The 19,124-nt window shown below is 45.0% G+C and overlaps 1 protein-coding gene across 5 annotated transcripts in view; it reads right to left on the reverse strand.

The window, feature by feature from the left end:
* Positions 1 to 19,124, reverse strand: part of SLC9A9 (solute carrier family 9 member A9) — a 902,600-nt gene that overhangs the window by 687,174 nt on the left and 196,302 nt on the right. For all 5 annotated transcript variants that reach the window (XM_029617398.1, XM_029617399.1, XM_029617396.1 and 2 more), the window contains one exon: positions 16,744 to 16,849. In XM_029617398.1, the coding sequence (XP_029473258.1) occupies positions 16,744 to 16,849 (106 nt within the window). The remainder of the gene's footprint in view (positions 1 to 16,743; positions 16,850 to 19,124) is intronic.

Here is a 19,124-nt window from a genome sequence, read left to right on the forward strand (position 1 = left end):
ACACAGTATTCAAGGTGTGGTCTCACCATGGAGCGATATAGAGGCATTATGACATTTTCTGTTTAATTAACCATTCCCTTCCTAATAATTCCTAATATTCTGTTGGCTTTTTTGACTGCTGCAGCACACTACCACTATTCTTCTCCAGTCACTCGGCACCACTCCTGTTTCCAGGGATCTATTGAACAGGTCGTGCAGAGGACCTGCCAGCACATCTCTGAGCTCCCTCAGTATCAATTTTTAAGTTTTATATTGTTTTATGTTTTACTTGGCTATTTTACTGTTTATAATGTATTTATTGTTGTAAACCGTTGCGATGGAACTCGAGTGATGGTATATAAGATCCAATAAATAAATAAACATCCTGGGATGAACCTCATCAAGCCCCATGGCCTTGTCTACTTTCAGTTTTCTTGCTCTTCCCATATATACTCTTCTGTAAATGGAGATTCGTCTACTCCATCCCCATCCAGTCTTGTTCACTAGCGATGGTCCTTCTCTAGGGTCTTCTTTAGTGAACACCAAACTGAAGTATTTGTTTAATATTTCCCATCTTTCTCCACACATTGATCATTGTCACTTTTCAATTTCACTATACCACTCCAGACCTTTCTTCTTTCTCTGATATATCTGAAAAATGTTTTGTCACCTCTCTTTACCTCTTTGGCAATATTTTCTTCCACCTGATGTTTAGCTTTCTTGATTTCCTTCTTCGTCTTCCTCAGTTTCACCAGATAATCTTCCTTTGTTCCTTATTTTGGGATTCTTTATATTTCTTGAACGCTATTCTTTTTGCTTTTATTTTATCATCCACCTCCTTTGAGGACTTCTCGACGTCTCCCTTCTCCTGCTTTTGTATGTAGACTGAACTGGCCTATTGTTACGAGTTCATGTGCGTCTCTGCTCCCTCTCTCCCTTTGTTTTAAGATTTGGAAGAGAGACTGATGGGGCTTTCAGAGCTTCCCTGGCTCTTTTTTTTTTTTGCCCATATACATCCTTCTCTGCAGCGGTTGGTATGCCATACAACATTTTTGTTAATGAAGGTGTGCCTTGGGATTGAAAAAGTTGGCAAACTCTGTATTAGAAGACACCAGAAAGGGCACGACAAAGGGTAGCAGAGCACAGACAAGACACAACATGCCAGCAAGACTGAAGACATCAAACATCTGCCTGTGCTTTCCCCAAACTTGTTACGCAAACCCTCCTCAACTCCAGCTACTGTCCTCCTGCTCACTCTTCTCAGCACTGACCCGAGGAGACTTTTCTCAAAGCTGCACATGCAGGTTGAGTGCTTGAACGCTGCTATTCAGCTTGTCACCCATGCTGATGCACTCAGTTTTAGTGAACTGCACATAAATACACAATCTTATGCCCATGCAAGTCTACTGTGTGAAAAAAAAAAAAAAAAGTATTAAGCAGGGGACCTTTGTGGCTTTAGAGAATTGACGCTAAAGAGGCAAAATACCTGTATGCCTTTTCATTGGCAAATTTTTCCTAAGCAGATGTGCTTCTAAATCAAATCACTTCTTACAAGATAAAAGTCAGTGGCCCCGCAGAACACAAGACAGAAACAGGAAGATGGACTGAGAAGTGAAAGAGGGACCGTGAATAAATCTTTTCTCTGATTCATGTCAATTTAGAAACCCAACATGACTTAGTACTGAAGCAATAATATTTTATTTAAGTTGGTAATGAAAGGCAAGCGGTTGCCTTATAAGTCTCGATAGATGGGACCAATCTGAGGCCGAGTAACTTTGCTGCTTACCACTCTGTGGGAATAAACTTTAATATGACCAGCAAGAGACAACGTTGCCAGTGACAAACAACAAGAAAGGCAGCACATGGAGTTAGCTCTTTCTAGGCCTTTGGGAGATAAATTGACCTAATGTGTTTGATTCCCTCATAAGTGGGTCAGCACTTCCTGAGAGCACTCCTCAGATACAAAGCAAGTGTTTTGTACCCTTAGGATAACAGGTGAACCAAACAAGCACAAACCTTTGCAGGGAAACGCGTGAAGCTAATTCACAAGTATTGGATTTCATTCACCCCATGCTCTAGAACAGGGGACCCCCAACTTTTCAAGGAAAGGGGGGCTGCACAGGGCATTTCAGACCACTGAGACAGCCAAGGGGCTGTGTGGGGCACCTGTCCAGCCCTTCTGATGAATTGAAAGGCTGGTGTAACCTGCTTCGTTTTGCGGTCTTCCCCTCAGAGAGATTCGCCCCTTTCGCGTGCACACAGATTTACTGCGATTGAACCTCTCCCCTTCTAGCAAACGGCCGGTTCCCTCGGCTCTTTTTAAAAACCTGAATACCAACTCCGCAATTTTCAAAGGGATTTCATTCAGGGGACATCTGGAAATGAAACAATTACAGGAAATAAAAATTTCTTGTGCGTCGGGCCCTCTACCGGCATACAGCAGTCTGGAATAAAACGGAGATAGGGGAGCCCCACAAATTACAGCTCTCCGGCATCCAGGGCACCCTGGTGATATTACCAATTTTGGTGAAACTGCTTAAACAGTAAAACTAATTAATATATCTGACAACAAGCTTTTTAAAAATCACTATTGCACTGGGAAAAGGGGGGGGGGGGAGGCTAGAGACGGGGTTCCCATTGCTTTATCAAAGCGTCCATAATAATATTTCTATTATTATTTTCTAAGAAATTTGCAACCAGGCCTAGATTTATCAATAGGGCAACGAGGCCTGTGCCCAGGGTGGCAAAACTCTGGGAGGCAGAAGGCTGTCTGAAGATTTGCTACCTATCAGCTGTGTTTTAATCTCGCTCAGCAGAGAACAACCTTCTGCTTTTTGTTCTTAGCCTCTCCCCTCCCAGTGCAGAGAACAGGAGGGAGAGGCTGGAAAGGACAGAGCAAAGCAAAACTGCTCTACTCTCTATTCCAGTTCCTCCTCCTCTCTTCTCCTGTGGCAGGGAACAGGAGGAGATGAGTGAAGCCAGAGCGCACAGCAGAAAGCAAAGAAAAGGCCACTCTGCTCCCTAATCCAGCCCCTCCTCTTCTTCTGTCATGCAGGGAACATGAGGGGAGGAGGTAAGGTTAGAGCAGATAGAGTAGAGCCAAGCGGGCTGTGCTTTACGCTTTCTGCTCTGTTGTCCCTTGCATGGGAGCGGGAGGGGGCGACAGCACCAACAGTGCCTAGGGATGGCAAAATCCTAAATCCATCACTTTTGGCAACCCTACCACACTGCATCCTTCTGAAACTGCCAGTTGTCATGTAGAGATGTGGGCATGTGTGTGTGTTTGGGGGGGGGGGGATGCACTCCTTCCTACCCTGCTTTCACCTCTTCCTCCTCCCTCTCATTCAATCCCTCCATTCCTTTCTCACTCATGCCTCTCCTCTCCCCTCCCTTCATCACTCAGCCTACTCCCCCTCCCTCTCACTCACTCCCTCTCACTCTCTTCCCCGTCTCTTGATCTTCCATGGGTGGGGCCAGGTCTCCCTGCCAGCAGCTCTCCACTCGCACAAGTCCGCCAGCTCCTCTTCTGCTGCTCTGGTTGGGAAACCCGGTCAAGACTTTCTGTCATTGCTGCTGCCATGCATTTTCTCTCACTTCTGCTGATGGAGACTCAGACTCCCCCACCCTAAGTTGGCTTAGAAAATAGCCACCGCTATTACTAGCAACAGTAGCTGAGATTCGGGGCATGGCCAGTGTGCTCAGAGCTAACAACGCCCCTGCCTGCAGCCTGCATTCACAGGTTTAAAATTCTAGAGTAGGGGTCCCCTACCTATGGCCTACAGTCCAGATCAGGCCCACTGAGGTTGTTTTATTGTCCTACCATACCTTTCTTTCTCAAGGCTGGATCCTGCCAATGGAGAAATTTAATTTATGTGCAGTGGCAGGGCTGTGGCAGAAAGATTGATTTGGGGGAGCAAGAACATAAGAACATGCCATACTGGGTCAGACCAAGGGTCCATCAAGCCCAGCATCCTGTCTCCAACAGTGGCCAATAAGAACCTGGCCAATAAGAACAGTGGCCACTAAGAACCTGGCAAGTTCCCAAAAACTAGTTTTTGGGAACTTGCTGCTTACCACTCTGTGGGAACTTGCCAGGTTCTTATTGGCCACTGTTCTTATTGGCCAGGTTCTTATTGGCCACTGTTGGAGACAGGATGCTGGGCTTGATGGACCCTTGGTCTGACCCAGTATGGCATTTTCTTATGTTCTTGCTCCCCCAAATCAATCTTTCTGCCACAGCCCTGCCACTGCACATAAATTAAATTTCTCCATTGGCAGGATCCAGCCTTGAGAAAGAAAGGTATGGTAGGACAATAAAACAACCTCAGTGGGCCTGATCTGGACTGTAGGCCATAGGTAGGGGACCCCTACTCTAGAATCTGTCAATGCAGGCTGCAGGCAGGGGCGTTGTTAGCTCTGAGCACACTGGCCATGCCCCGAATCTCAGCGGCTGCTATAAAAAAAAAAAAAACTCTCCTTTGACTTACTGTTCCCTGCATGATTTGCAAAGGTGTCCCCCAAGTTCAAACTACAGCCAGCACCTGCAAACCATGCAGCTGCAACTCCTCCTTCCACCTTGGGCCTTCTTCCTTCTTGTGGCCCATGTGGTAGAAATACACGTTGTTTGAACCACAGGGGCTCTTATCTACGAAGCCCCACACATCCCTGTGCATTCAAGCAGTTGGTGTAAGAACCACGCGGGGCTCCGTAGATACAAGAGCCCCCGTGTTGTAAATAACTTTTATTTCTACCGCACGGGGCAGAGAAAGTGGTCCCAAGGTGGAAAGCGGAACTGCACTTGCACTTTAGGAAGTGGATAGAGCAGGGAGTCGGAAATTGGTTTGGGGACAAGAGCAAAGGAAAAATGGGACTGCAGGGGAAGAGCATGGGGGGACCTGGGACTGGGGGGGGGGGGGGGGGGAGAGCAAGGACTGAGGGACTTGGGTGGGGCCAGCACCAAAAGAAAGGGACTGAGTGGGCTTTAGGAAACCAGGGACGAAGATTATTTATCACTGTAGGCGGAATATAAACACTTTAGAACAGGGGAAGAATAGGAATGAACTGGGAAGAGAGAAAGGGAATAAGGGGGTCTTAGGGGGAGAATAGAGGAAGAATGAAGACTCGTGGACTGGGGGAAATGGGAGAACAGAGACTCAGAGGGGGAGAATGAAGACTTGGACTGAGGAAAATATGGATGAACAGGGAATCAGGAACTGGGGGCCAGCAGGGGAAGAATATGACTCAAGGATTAGGAGGAGAGCAGGGGAGGAATGGGGACTTGGGGAACGGTAGGAATCTGGAAGAAAAGGGTCTTGGCGACTGGGTGGAAGTGCAGGAGAAGAACAGGACTCAGGAACTTGGGAAAGAGCAGAGGAAAAACAGTAGCAAGGACTGGGGGGACAGCAGGGGAAGAATGATATTCAGGGACTAGGGTGAAAGCAGAGACTCAGGAATTGGGTAGAGCAGTTCAAGAATGGAGACTCAGGGTGTGGTGAGAGCCTTGGAGAGCAGGAACTGAGATTTGAGTGGGAGAATGATGACTTGGATATAGTGGGGTGAAGAGCAGGGGTTTTGGGGGACAGTCAGGACTCAGCAATTGGGTGACTGAGTGGAAGGATGTGAGATGGGTTGGGGGTGTGAAATGGGGTAAGAAAAGGAGACTGAAGGGTAGTATGGGATTGACAGATTGTGTGAACAGCATGGAGGATACGATAGAGGGTAAGAGCCAGTGTAATGAAACGGGGGTGCTGTGGAGATGTCAGAGAAAGGAAAAGGATAAGTCTTTTTTTTTTTAAATTATTTATTTAATGATTTTACATTAAATTACCCTTCCATTAATGAAAATAAACACAACATATTCAATATTTAGTCATCTAACATTCTCAAAATATTTTCAGAAAAAATTAAGCTTCCATTTGAATCATGAAATATGGTAAGGATATTTAAACTTTATCATATGTATAGAATAACCTAAGAAAGGCAAATATTTATCAGGAATATATAAAGAAACCAATTTAGGATGGGCTTTACATAGCCTACAGTGGCATATTTCCAATAGACCTTCTACCTTTTAGACATTGGGAGATGACGTTGCAGGTCTGTGGGCTTCAATAAACTGTCGCAGCTGTTCAACTTGAAAAAATACAAATATTTCCTTCCCTTTCTTTAAAATACAACGACAAGGATAACTTAAAGAAAAAGAAAACCCTAGGGAGGTTATATTTTGCCTTAATAATAAGAATTCTTTTCTACGATGTTTTGTGATTGGAACCATATCGGGATACATTTTTATCTCTTGATCACAAAAATTCACAAGAAACTTCCTGAAATAATTTCGCATTACAACTGTAACATCATGAGTAGAAATAAATGAAGCTAAGAACTTTCCACTCTATAATCTCAAAATTGGATGTCTCAAGAAAGCTCGTTAAGTTAGATGGAATTTCAATATTTGCATTTTCATTTCTAACAGTTGCCCTGTTTGGTAGAAATCTACATGAGTAAATTGAAGGCATATTTTGATCAGTAAAACCCTGGCAAACAGTTAGAAATCTTTTAAAAATTATATATGGGGTTTCACCCATAATTTTAGAAAAGTTTAATATCCTCACATTTAATTCTCAGTCCTTTTTCTAATATTTCTAAACGTTTAGAGGTTGAAAGTTGCTCTTTAATTACAGAATTTACAGTAGCATCTGTTTGTATTCTTTTCTCAATTTCCGATAGCTTATTTGTCAGGACCGCTTCCTGCTCTTGAAGTCCCAAACTCTTCCCTTGTAAATTATAAATAAGAGAGTCAACTTTTTCTTCCAGCCGGTTTAAAGAAGACCCCTGGCCTGCAATAAGGTCCCAAATAGCTTCGAGGGTTACCGCCTCCGGCCTCGATATCCCTGAAGTCGACTCACCCAGAGCTTCTAAAACCATGATATTCTCTCCAGCCTCCGGGTCCTGCACTTCTTCTACTACCGTGGGATCTCTCAATGAGTCAGGCCTCTCTCCACAGACTTCTTGGTCTGCTCGCAAATGGGCCGACACCTCTCCTCTTCCTCTATCAGCTTCGGTGCTCCGTACGCATCATCCAGTTGCGCCTGAGCGAGCTCCCTGAATTGGTCGTATTGCGCCAGTGGCGCTCCAAGGTCGGGACTGAGGGACACCTCCTCCAGCGACACAACTTGCTCTCCTGGCGCAGCACTCGCAACGGGCTCCTCAGCTCCTTCCAAACTCACTGCCTGGGACAGGAAACGTACAATGTCCAGCTGGCTGGGACCTGGCAAGGGTTCTGGGGGGAAAACCCTCACCTTTCCCTTCCTCTTTGAAGGCATTTTCAGTTTAGGATAAACTATAGAAGAAAACTAGAGGTAGCTGGCGTTCCTCTCTCCTGCTACGCTGCCATCTTGATTGCCCTCCAGAAAAGGATAGGTCTATAAATGGGGTGAGAGAGGTTGGGAGTGGTTTTGGAGAGGTGGTGAAAGAGGGATAATAGGAGACTGGGTAGTGGGTAGGAGATAAGTGACAGAAGAACAGTCTGGGAGGAAATGAGTGACAGTGAAGGGAAGAGAGGGAGAGGAAGGTAGATGAGAGATGGAAAGGGGGCGAGTACAATGGGTAGAAATGGAAGACTAGGGAGTGGGAAAAAGAAACAGGGGCAATAAAAGCCTGGGAAAGGAATAAGAGACAGATGAGGGAACAGGAGGGTTGAAGATAGGGTGAGGAGGGATGGAAAGCTGGTAGGCAGGTGGGCAGTTGAAAGAGGAAGTCTGAAGGTTAGAGAATTAAAAGACAGTGAGAGAGGGGTGAAATTTAGAATGGATAGAGAAGTAGAGTAATGGATAAAAATGATGAATGCAAAATCAATGTCAGACAGATATAGGGAGTGAATTAGACAGGAGAGAGAAGAAATGGAAAATGGAAAGAAGACCCTGGAAAGAACATAGGAGAAGACCAAAAAGAGAGACCAAAATCAATCCAATTTAAAAAAATAAAATGCAACAAAAGGTAAAAAAGAAAACATTGTATTTTCTTTAATGGAATGTGTAAGTTTCTGGAATGTACATTTCTTATATCTTTGCATTTTGCTCAGCTCAGGAAGAAATGCATTTGTTTCTCATTCTCTGGTATTGCACTGCATGTAGAGTCTTTAGCTTCTTGGAGTTTCCATTTCGGTTTTGTCTGCATGCTTCTATTTTTAATTTGTAGTCCCTTATTTTGTATTACATAAGGGTCAATCTATATTCTGCATGTGTGACTGAGGTGAAGGATTCTGCTAGCAGGTAGTGACTGTGTGGGGATCTATAGCAGTCTGGCTGGTGTACTGGTGTTCTAAGGCCTGTAGTAATATTTGTATTGCTGCCCTTTCTTAGGCAGGGTTACTGCTATTTGAGACCTGGGAGTTAGTGCTGTTATGGTATAGCAGGTTTGCTACACAGGTTCTGTCTCTTTTTTGCAGGACTTTGTATTACTTCAAAATGTGTCTGGCAGTGAAAGGTGTTTATGTTTCTGTTAATATGGTGATGCTAGAATCTATTTGTTTTTGTATGCTAAGTTACAAGGGGAAATTCCTATGTCTGCTAGTGAGAGAATTTCTGTTGATGCAGTGTGTGTGTAACAAAACTGGAGATGCAGGACATTTACTGAGATTGTCTCTCTTCCTGTATAGATGCCAGACGTCACTCCCATATCTATACAGAAGAATTGATTAAATGATGCTATAAAATAATGTTCATGATATTTATTTATTATTTATTTGATTTATATTCCACCTTTCAGGCACTTCAAAGCAGATACTGTAGCTGTTTCCCTGTCCCCAGAAGGCTTATAATCTACTGATAGTATTACTAGGTGGTTGAAGCTGGCCAGGAATGAGTTTAATTTGGCAGGTTGTCCTTGTGTCTTTCATAGCTAATTTAAATACTGCAAGCCATGCTGTGGGGGTTGGCGATGTATAGAAATGTCACTTTGGCTTGCCTGCTTCCATACTCAACTTGCTCCCCTGTCACCTCCTCAAATACTTCTGTCTAGAGACCCTACTGCTGCTCTGGGACGGGGACAGTCGGGTGGCACCCTGGTTTCTGGAGGGTCTCAGTTCTCGTGTGTATTTTGCTGGGTCCCTGCCTGTTTGGTATGTGCTGGAGAGGCGGGGCTTCCTTGGCTGTGGTTCATGAGCCATGCAGGAACTACAAGGGAAGAATCGCCCCCTAGCACAAGAAGAGGCCTAATAGAACGCAGTCTTGGGGTTGCATATACCGCTCCTCACCGAGTCCCAGAACTAAGCCACATGGGCCTTGCGCTACTGCTCTGTGTAGTCCCAGGCCTCTAAATAGCTTTCCTTGTGTACTTCATGTAAAATATAGCCACCTTGCCTGTGGTTAGTGATTGGGACGTCTTGATATTGAGCATTAACATTTAGTTAGTGTTTAATGATATTATACTGCTCATTGATTATTCATTTTGAAATCAACAATCCAATGATCCCAACAAAAAAGGCCAAGTAAAAACAGATGAAAATTGACATTTTTGCAGTACTGACTGATAGGGAAATATTAGTCAGTACTCAGCATGACTCTAGATATGTGCATTCAAATGGATATCTACCTTCAATTTTCTAACAATGTCTTTTAGGTTGCACAGCAAGAAATGAACCAATTATCAAATGTATTTTAGGTTTAACCACCACAGCTCCTGCGAGTTCCACATCTGATTCCTCTGAGATCTTTACAATAGCAGTCTCTGGAAAAGGCTAAACAAACAAGAGACTCTTCTACAGGATGCACTTTTTTGGACTGTAGTGTTTTACCCATTCACTCTATGGATTGATGCAGTGAGCAGTTCATGAAGCAGGAAATTTCCATCATAGGAAAAGCACTTGAAAGGCCACTATTTACTGCAGAGGAAATGAAGCCTTTAACTACTGGATATGTGTGAGTAATGTCTGAATCTGACATCCTTATCCTGCAGATGAGCGGTCTGAATTATGCTCGGAAGCTCACAGGATGGCCCTGTAAGCCACTACACTTACCCCCAATGCAGCTGAATTCACCAAGCGCCCAGCACTCAACCTCCTGCCTTGAACACAGCACAATGCGGCCAGAGACACCGCCGGCTGTCACCCCAGCCACCCTCCCGTACACATGCACAGCACACCTGGAGCCTTAAAATGTCCATGGTGGGAAATCCCTGCAGCACCCTAGGATGACGTCGAGAGAGCCTCTCTCTAAGGATTTGTCTGACTTTCCCCTCTCTGCCTCGACAATAGGTCTCCCGGTCTCCTTGAGTCCCAGTGCATGTTGCTGTCCATGTCTTATCCTTTCCTTGTTCATTGACTTGTTCCTTGCCTTGCCCTGCCTTCTCTATGGCCCGGCTCCTTGTCCTGTCCTTGCCTGGTCCGTTCCTTGCCCTTGCCTTACTCATGCCCTGGTCTCATCTGTCTTCTCCTCTGTCTCTCTGTTCCTCTTTGGATTGACTCCCTGGTTCCGACCCTGGCTTGGATCTCGTCTCTGCTGTCTGCTGCCTGCACCAACCTTCAGCCTGTCTCCTGGATCTTTACTTGGTCAGCAGTCTGCCCTGACCTTCACCTGGACAGATTTTCACCTAGCCATTACCCCAGGCACCCTCCTAAGACCTGCCGGCCCATCAGAAGGCCTCAGCCTGCGGGGACAATGGTTGGTATAATTGAAGTTCCAGCTGTCGGAGTGAACCGGACGGATTTGCTCATTTGGCAGCGTCAATCACACCAAAGCCCAAGGGTCCACATCCCTAACAGTCTGATTTACATTCTGTGTCTATGAGAAAAAAATGTTTAGTTAATCGGGCCATAAGACTGAAGACCAGTTCCATAAATGAAAACTGTATTCCTGATGGCCAATGGCTAGTAATGCTTGAGACAGAAGAGATACTGCAGCACACTGAGGCTTTAGCCCAGAGGACCATGCAACAACTATTAGATGCACTCACCAAAAAAAGTGAGGAAGAAGCAGTAGTAAAAAGTATGTCTGCCTGTGTTTATGCCTAACAGTGACACTCGCTGGCTGGCTTAAAGACACTTGTGCAAGGAACTATGATCCATGTCTCTTAACCAGAGGACTATCACTGTCATGGCGGAACTAGATAAGAAAGACAGGAGGGAATAACATTGGGGAAAATAATCAGAGAACTGTGAACGAATGCTTCATGGCTCCATGGTTCCAGTTGGAGTCAGTTCTAATTGCGCTCCAAGCCCAGAGAAGCAGGAGAACAGCACTGCAGAAAAACACACTGAAAAAAAAGTAATTTCCTAATGATTTGGGTTTTGCTTCTGGGTCCTATAGTAATCTGGTCTGGTGAATAGAAATCAATCATAAAGTTCAAGCAAAGACCAGATGGCCTTATTTCATCAGAAAAAAAATGTTTTATTCACGTAGGCAAAGTATCGTATGTGCAAAATAGTAACAATTCAAAGACTGGTTATAGGTGCAACTTTGTCCCCTGACGTGGAATCTTGTTTCGCCAAAGCTGCATCAGGAGGGACAGCTTAAACCAGGCAGATTTACAGATTTCTGAAAACAAAATGAAATATCACTGAGGATACAGACCAAAAGGATGGCAAATACAGAGCCTGTTAATACAGAATGTACATACCCCTTAGATAAGTCCATTTAAATGGAATAACAAATCTTCATATATAGTTTTAAAGCAGAGCCATAAAATTACTCAAAATTATAAAACCAGAAATGCGCACCAAAAAAAGGCGACCAATGGTAAGAAAGGGGCGGAACCAGAACGTGTGACATCACCAACTCTGATGCTACTGGAAGGCGGTCCCCTCAATTTCTTTATTAAAAGGAATAAGTGTACGCATTGCATGAATCCACAGTTGTTCACAGCAGGTGAGAAAACCTGAAACATCACCGCCACACCGGTGGAGTTATGCAATGCGTACACTTATGCCTTTTGGTGTTAATAAAGAAATGAGTGGTCCGCGTTCCTGTAGTGTTAGAGGCAGTGATGTCACACCTCCTGGTTCCACCCCTCTCTTACCATTGGTCACCTTTTTTTGGCGCACATTTCTGTTTGATTTTATAATGTTTAGCCATTTTATGGCTCTCTGCTTTAAAGCCCTATATGAAGATTTGTTGTTTCATTTAAATGGACTTTACCATATCTAAGAGGTATGTACATTTTTTATTAACATACTCTGCCATCCTTTTGGTCTGATTTCATTTTGTTTTCAGAAACCTGTAAATCTCTCTGGTTTAAGCTGTCCCTCCTGATGCAGCCTTGGCGAAACACAGTCCCATGTCAGAGGACAGAGCACATATGATACTTTGCCCATGTGAATAAAACATTTTGTTGATGAAATAAGGCCATCCGGTCTTTGCTTGAACTTTACGATTGATTTCTATTCATCAGACCAAATTACTATATTTTGCAGCACACGTTGCCTTTGACATTGTTGATTTAGGGTGCTTTGTGCTCCTGTCCACCGATTTTGTGGTTTTACTTCTGGGTGCCACACTAACTCCCTAGGGAGTCTGCAAGGGAATTGCTACATGTGCATGGTTCACTGCTGCTTTTCCAGAAATTTGAAATGCCGATATAGTTAAAGAATACAAATTCTCTTATTAAGCACCACGCCCTGAAAAGGAGAAAATAATTTTTAAATTCAAAGTTGATTTCTTCTTTTGAGGGGTTTATAATGCAGGGCCACTTTGGCCTTACTACAGAGTAAATAGTCTTGGTAACGGGGTAAATCCATACCTGGTGCAGAGAATGTTATAATTTTGTACCTTCCCCTTTGGTGGTGCTATAATCTCTTCTTGCCAGTAGAGGGAGTGCAAAGTCAGATTTAGGAGAAGTGATGTGGCTAGGTAAGAAGGCTGGGTCCTGCTCTCTCTCTAAAGATAAGAATCCATGCAGAGGGGAGAAAAAGCAGACATCCCTCTGAAACAGTAGGAAGTAGACATCAGGGTCTGACTCGCAAGGAGAAAGGGAGTATCACCAGTCTTAGGTGCACATCCCTGCTGGAGAGGGACTTGATCTTCCACAGAGAGAGAAGAGAGAAGCTGCTAAGGAGCGGGAACTTGCCCCAGGCCAAGACAGTTCAGCCCTTACAAATTCCCAGTGAAGCAGAAGAGGACATGTGACATCCAGTCCAGGGATAGATCCAGTTTGTTTAATTTTCACCTACTGCCTGAAGGCGAGAGGTATCAGTAATGCCTACTAGAGATGTGCATTTGTTTATCACGAATTAGGCAATTTCGACGAAATTGCCTAATTTGTCCTGGTTCGGGGGACCCGAACCCTGAAACAGATTTTCCCCGAACTTGGGGAAAAATTCATTTTTCGGGTTAGTGCAGGGGGGGAGAGGCACATTTATTTAAAAAAAAAAAAAAAAACCACCCCTTCAAATTTACTTTATTACAACCCCCCCCCCCCCCCCCACCATCCCGATCCCTCCCCAAGACTTACTAAAAGCCCTGGTGGTCCAGCGGGGACCCGCGAGCGATCTCTCCCTCTCGGGCCGTCGGCTACAGGTGCCATTGGTCGGCCCTTATCACATGGTAGGAGCAATGGACGGCCGGCGCCATCTTAGAAAATGGTGCGTGCCATCCAGTGCTCCTTCCATGTGACAGGAGCCGACCAATGGCACCGGTAGCCCCTGTCACATGGTAAGGGCAAAGGGCCACCGGTGCCATTTTGATTCCTGGCAGGCCCGACGGCCCGAGAAGGAGACCGCTCGCGGGACCCCGCTGGACCACCAGGGCTTTTAGTAAGTCTTGGGGAGGGATCGGGATGGTGGGGGGATTGTAATAAAGTAAATTTAAAGGGTTGGGGTGAGTTTTTTCAATTCATTTTTTTTTCGATTCGTTTTTTCCGATTCGTTTTTTCCGATCTGTTTTGCCGAAAAACAACCCGCAGGAAAACAAATTTTTCCCACAAAGCGCCCAAACCGAAACCCGACCCAACACAGAAAAATGCTCATCTCTAATGCCTACAGAAGTACAGTACATTGCAACAAGTATTAAATCTTATTGCAGTAAAAAAAGTAATTTTCCTACATATTGCAATCTGAATTGGATACATTGAAAAAAATTTAAAGAGACTGTTCTTTCTGTAGTGTAGTGTCCTGATTGTGCAATTGAAAACAATGGTTTAAGGAGTCTACAATTCACTAGAGGGCTTTGGAGGCAGAGGCATACTAAGGGGGGGGGCGGGGGCAAAGGGGGTGATCCGCCCCAGGTGATAACAGGGGGAGAGGTGCCATTGCCGCCGGCAGGAAGAACTCATGCCAGTGGCATGGAACAGTGACATGGTAGGAAAACCCCGCCAGCAAAAGCAAGGACCTGCAGTGGCAGAGACCAGCGGCACCATCAGCATTTCCTGGAGCCAGCGCGGTGGCAGAAGAAAAGGCCTGCGGTGCCGCCAGAGGCCAAAGAAGAACAGAGACTGGCCATGTGAGAGTAAGTGCCAGGGTATGGTGTGTGTATGAGAGTGTTTGTGTGTGTGTATGAGGAGTGTGTGTATTAGGCCGTGTGTATGTGTATGAGAGCGTGAGGGTGTGTGTATGAAGAGGTGTGTGTATAAGGGGGTATGTGTGTGTGAGGGGGTATGTATCAGGTCATGTGTGTGTGTGAGTGTGTATGGGTATGAGAGGGTGTGTGGTGTGTGTGGATGTGGGTGTGTGTGGATGCCTGTGTGTGTATGAGACGTGAGTTATAGAAGCGTGACGGTGTGTGTGTGCCTTTGGGTGCATGTGTGTGAGAGGCTACCTGTGTGCAGGGGTGGGGGTAGGGGTAGGGGTGAGAGAGAGGAAGTATGTGTGGGTGTGTGCGTGGGTGAGACAGGAATCGTGTGTGAGAGATACAGAGGAAGCATGTTTGTGTGTGAGAGAGAGAGAGAGAGAGACGAAGGAAATGTGTGTGTCTGTCTCTTTTACTCACACATACACACACACACTCACTCAAGCTCCCTCTGTCTCACAGACATACATGCTGTGAGAGACAGAGGGAGCATATTTTGTGTGTGTGTGTGTGTGTGTGTGTGTGTGTCTGTACCCCCAGTTCATGACAATCTCAGGGTGACAGGTATGGAGAGCGGGGAATTTTTAAAATCCTTATTACTTTTAATTATTGATTTCAACTGTTTTGAAATATTTTATCAATGTTTAAGATATTTTAAAATTATATAATTGGGGGTGTGTGTGTGCCAAAGAAGTATCTGCCCCGGGTGCGAAAAACTCTCGCTATGCCTCTGTTTGGAGGTGAAGTCTTGCCTCTTCGCTTCCGTCTCCCCCATGTCATCCTTTAAGAAAAGAACCCAATAATTTTTTTTGTGTAACAAGAAGTGGTGACATTAAGAGGTTGATCACGCGTGCGCGCATACAGCATGCAGGCAAGGATATGCTGGAATTTTTTATTGATCACAAACAACCCACACTAAAAAGGTTTTTTTGCTATATGTTGCCGTATAATTTTTCTTCTTATTAAACAATTTAACCAATAATAATTTTATGAATATTTTTAAAAAAACTACATTTTTTCACACATATCATCTCAATGAGATTTCTAAAAAATGTTTAAAGGTGTAGAGTGATGCTTCATAAAACTTCAGGGCACCCTCCCGGTGTACCTTACTTGGTTTTTTGTTTAATCATAAGCACCACCGTCCACCTTATAATCCTTTTATTGTTTTCTCAAAAAACATTTTTTTTTTGTTATTTTGTATATATTCAAAAAGACATCTTTAGATGAAAGTGTGAAAAAATCAAAAGCATCACTCTACACCTTTAAACATTTTTTAGAAATCTCATTGAGAGGATATGTAAGTGTGAAAAAATGTAGTTAAAAGTATATTTTTTAAATATTCATAAAATTATTATTGGTGAAATTGTTTAAAAAGAAGAAAAATTGTAGGGCAACATATAGCAAAAAAAAAAACCTTTTTAGTGTGGGTTGTTTGATGTGATTGGTATTGGGATTACCCCCACTGTTTCTGAATTGGCAGGAATTTTTTTTTATTGTGCATACCCTTGCGTGTTCATGTTTTAAAATGCAGCAACCGCACATAAGTTTGCTCCTAACTTTAAGAGATCACTCGAGCACAGCTAGCACGTATGTGTCTTCCATAGGACCATGTCTGCTAGTGCTTTTACGCGTGCATGTCAGCCAATTTTAAAATGTGCTCCCGCGAGGCTCATTCCCAGTTTCGCAATTAGTGAGGACTTTCAGGCCTCCCTGGTTCTTCATCCTACATACCCCCCGAGTTGACTTGGATCCCTCGCCCTGTTGTATAAGCCCCAAAACCCGAGATAAAAGACTTTCTCCTCATCAGGAGCAGCAGTAAAGTTACGTGCATATCTAGCATGCACGCGCTGCAGTTTTGGGTTTTAAAATTTGGAGTTACGTGCACAAGTCTTGACCCCGTCCCTTTTCCGCCCCCCCCCTTACACGTACACAATATGTGCATGCATATTTTGTGGATTTTTAAATTCTGCGTTGCTTGCGCGTAACCCACATACACGCTTATGGGGGCATTTCTGCATGCACAACACGCTGAAAATTGAAAATTGCATGCTTGATAAGTATTTCAGCCTTGCCAATTTGGTAAGTTGATGACACTGAATGGCTACCTAACACTTTTTTAAATTAATAGTAGAAAATATCTGCGACATATCTGACTACACCTGAGAAAATCCTCTTTAAACAGCTACAGCATAGTTGTACATCATCACCTTCTGCTAGTGGAATATACAATTCCAACTGTTTCTGAAATATAGAGAATTGTACTTACTACGTGAGAACTATAGCCACAGCATCGTTTAGGACACTCTCTCCAAAAAGCAATGCGTAAAGGTCTGTATCAACATGTAGCTCGTGGAAGATAGCCAGGACTGTCACTGGAAAGACAGAGATCAAGAGGATAAATATGCAACGTAGCAAGGTCATTATTTTCATGTTACTGCAATAATTCATAAGGCAGGGCTTCCAAAATTGTGGGTCGGAAAACCTTCCACTCAAGTGACAAATGCCTCAAAACGGAAGTGCTTGCCAGACGCCAGAAGTAGCCACATTAGTATTAGAAGGCAGCATGGAGGCCTGCGAACCAGCCCATACTCACAACACTCTGCAGAGGCCCTGTCCTCGCATGAGTTTCTGTGGTAACAGGAAGCCCTGTGCGAAGAGGGACTTGGCCCGCTGCAAGACCTGTAAGCTTGCCCTGGCTCACAGGCCCGGTTGCTGACTTCCATTACCGATGCCGCCGTCTCTTGTTGGGGGTTCGAGGGGCATCAGCTGGGGAGATGTGAGAAAAGAGGTGGAGAGGAGGACGTAAGGCTGGGATGCGATAGAGGGAAAGGGGGGAATAAAGTGAGGCGGGAAGGAGGGATGGGATGAGGGGGAGACGACAGGATTCGTTGGTGATTATCAGGGGATGCAATAAGGGCTGGAGGAGCAGAGGTTGAGGGAAAGAGTTTAAGAGAGGAGGTCCTTGGGAAGGGATGGAAGTTGAGAGAGAACGACCAGAGAGGGTGGAGGTTGAGAGAAAGGATCAGCCGCTGTGTGGTGAGGGTGAGATTGGTGTGGTGGTTTGAGGGGGGGACTGCACCCTTGCTAATTTGTTTTGGTCATCCTCTGTGGTCGTGTGAATTTTCCGAGTGTTAAAATGGGGTCACATCAGCTAAAAGTTTGGGAACCCCTGTCATTAGGGAAGCTAAAACAAAAAAAAAGAAATCACTCCTCTGACTGTCTGCCAGGTTGTTGTGGGAGGACTAAACTAGGTTTGGCTCACTGGCTGCATTGTATTTTAGTGCGCTGGATTACAATTATAGCACCTGCTTGACATTTATCAGGCGTGCTGGGTCGGGAAATAAAAACAGCTGACAAAATTGTTTAAATATCACATAGAGGGGGAAAAGTCTCATTCCAGCAGTAAGGCTTGTATCCTGCAAAACTCCCAAGACATGTTACTATCCAAATAGCTAGGAACTAGCATAAACTTTCATGCCAGCTATTTTACCCTCCTCAAACTGCAGGATACATTTAAGAGATGGCGTAATGTTTGGCCGGCCGCATGGTGTGCCCGTCACCAGCCGCACTCACCCAAAGTCACAGAGACCGGGGCCACAACACGCCATTTCACCTGCTAAATGGGTGCCTCCTAGGCGCACGCACGCCACTGATGGCGCTAAGAAGGCCTAAGCGGAAACAGCAGCTCGGATGCCCCCTGATATCATCAGCATGGCTGGGTATAAGAACCCCCAGTTGCGCTTCCTGAAGATACCTCCTGCTTTCTGCAGTGCATCTTGCCATGTTCCTGATCCTGCATTCCTGTGTTCCTGTTCCTGCCTTGTTTCTGGCTCCAGTCCCAGCCTTGCTTCGTTCCCACTCTGGTCCTAACTTTGCCTCATTCCTGCTTTCTGCCTGGTCCTATCCCGCTCCCTTGTCTGCCTGCTTTCCTGGTATTCACCTTTCTATGGACCTGCACCACTGTTTTGCCTGCTGCCTGCCTCTGACCTTTGCTACGGTCCCGGACCACTCTCCTGTTTGCAGCCCTGCCACTGACCTCTGCTACGGAACCCGACTACGCCTTACTCGCTCCCTGCCCTGACCCCCGGCCTGTCTGCTTGCTGCCTGCTCTGACCTCAGCCTGGCCCTGGACTTTCTCTTTTCTACCACATTTTGGGATAGTTGCCTGTTGGTCCCTGGAACCCAAAAGCTCAACCTCTGAGGCATATGGCTTTTATAGGTGAGGGTCCAGCTCAGTCTCAGCCAAGGGTGTTTCCATCAGCTGTCAGTGTGGGTCTAGTAGGTTCACCTACTAGGCTGCGTCAACCATGTCACAGCACAAGGGCTCACAACCATGACAGACAGGGGTAATAATATATCTCTTCTTTGTGCAATATAGCATTATAATATTGAAAAAAAAAATTGTCTATATTATTGAAGCATTTAGGATCCAATGTAGCCAGAAATGGAAGGGAATACAACTAGAGTGACATAGCAGAACAATAAACAAATTGCTCTGCTCCCTTGTCCAGCTTCTCGCCTCCTGTTTCTCCTGTGGGGCAGAGTTTGCAGAGAAGAAAAGTATTGCTTTGCCATTGTTTCTGTTCCCTGCAGGCTGCCTGGAGGGAAGGGGCTAAAACACTATGCAGATTGATAGTCAGGGTCAGC

The sequence above is a fragment of the Rhinatrema bivittatum genome, chromosome 9 (genome assembly GCF_901001135.1).
Source record: "Rhinatrema bivittatum chromosome 9, aRhiBiv1.1, whole genome shotgun sequence".
NCBI classification, from domain to species: domain Eukaryota; kingdom Metazoa; phylum Chordata; class Amphibia; order Gymnophiona; family Rhinatrematidae; genus Rhinatrema; species Rhinatrema bivittatum.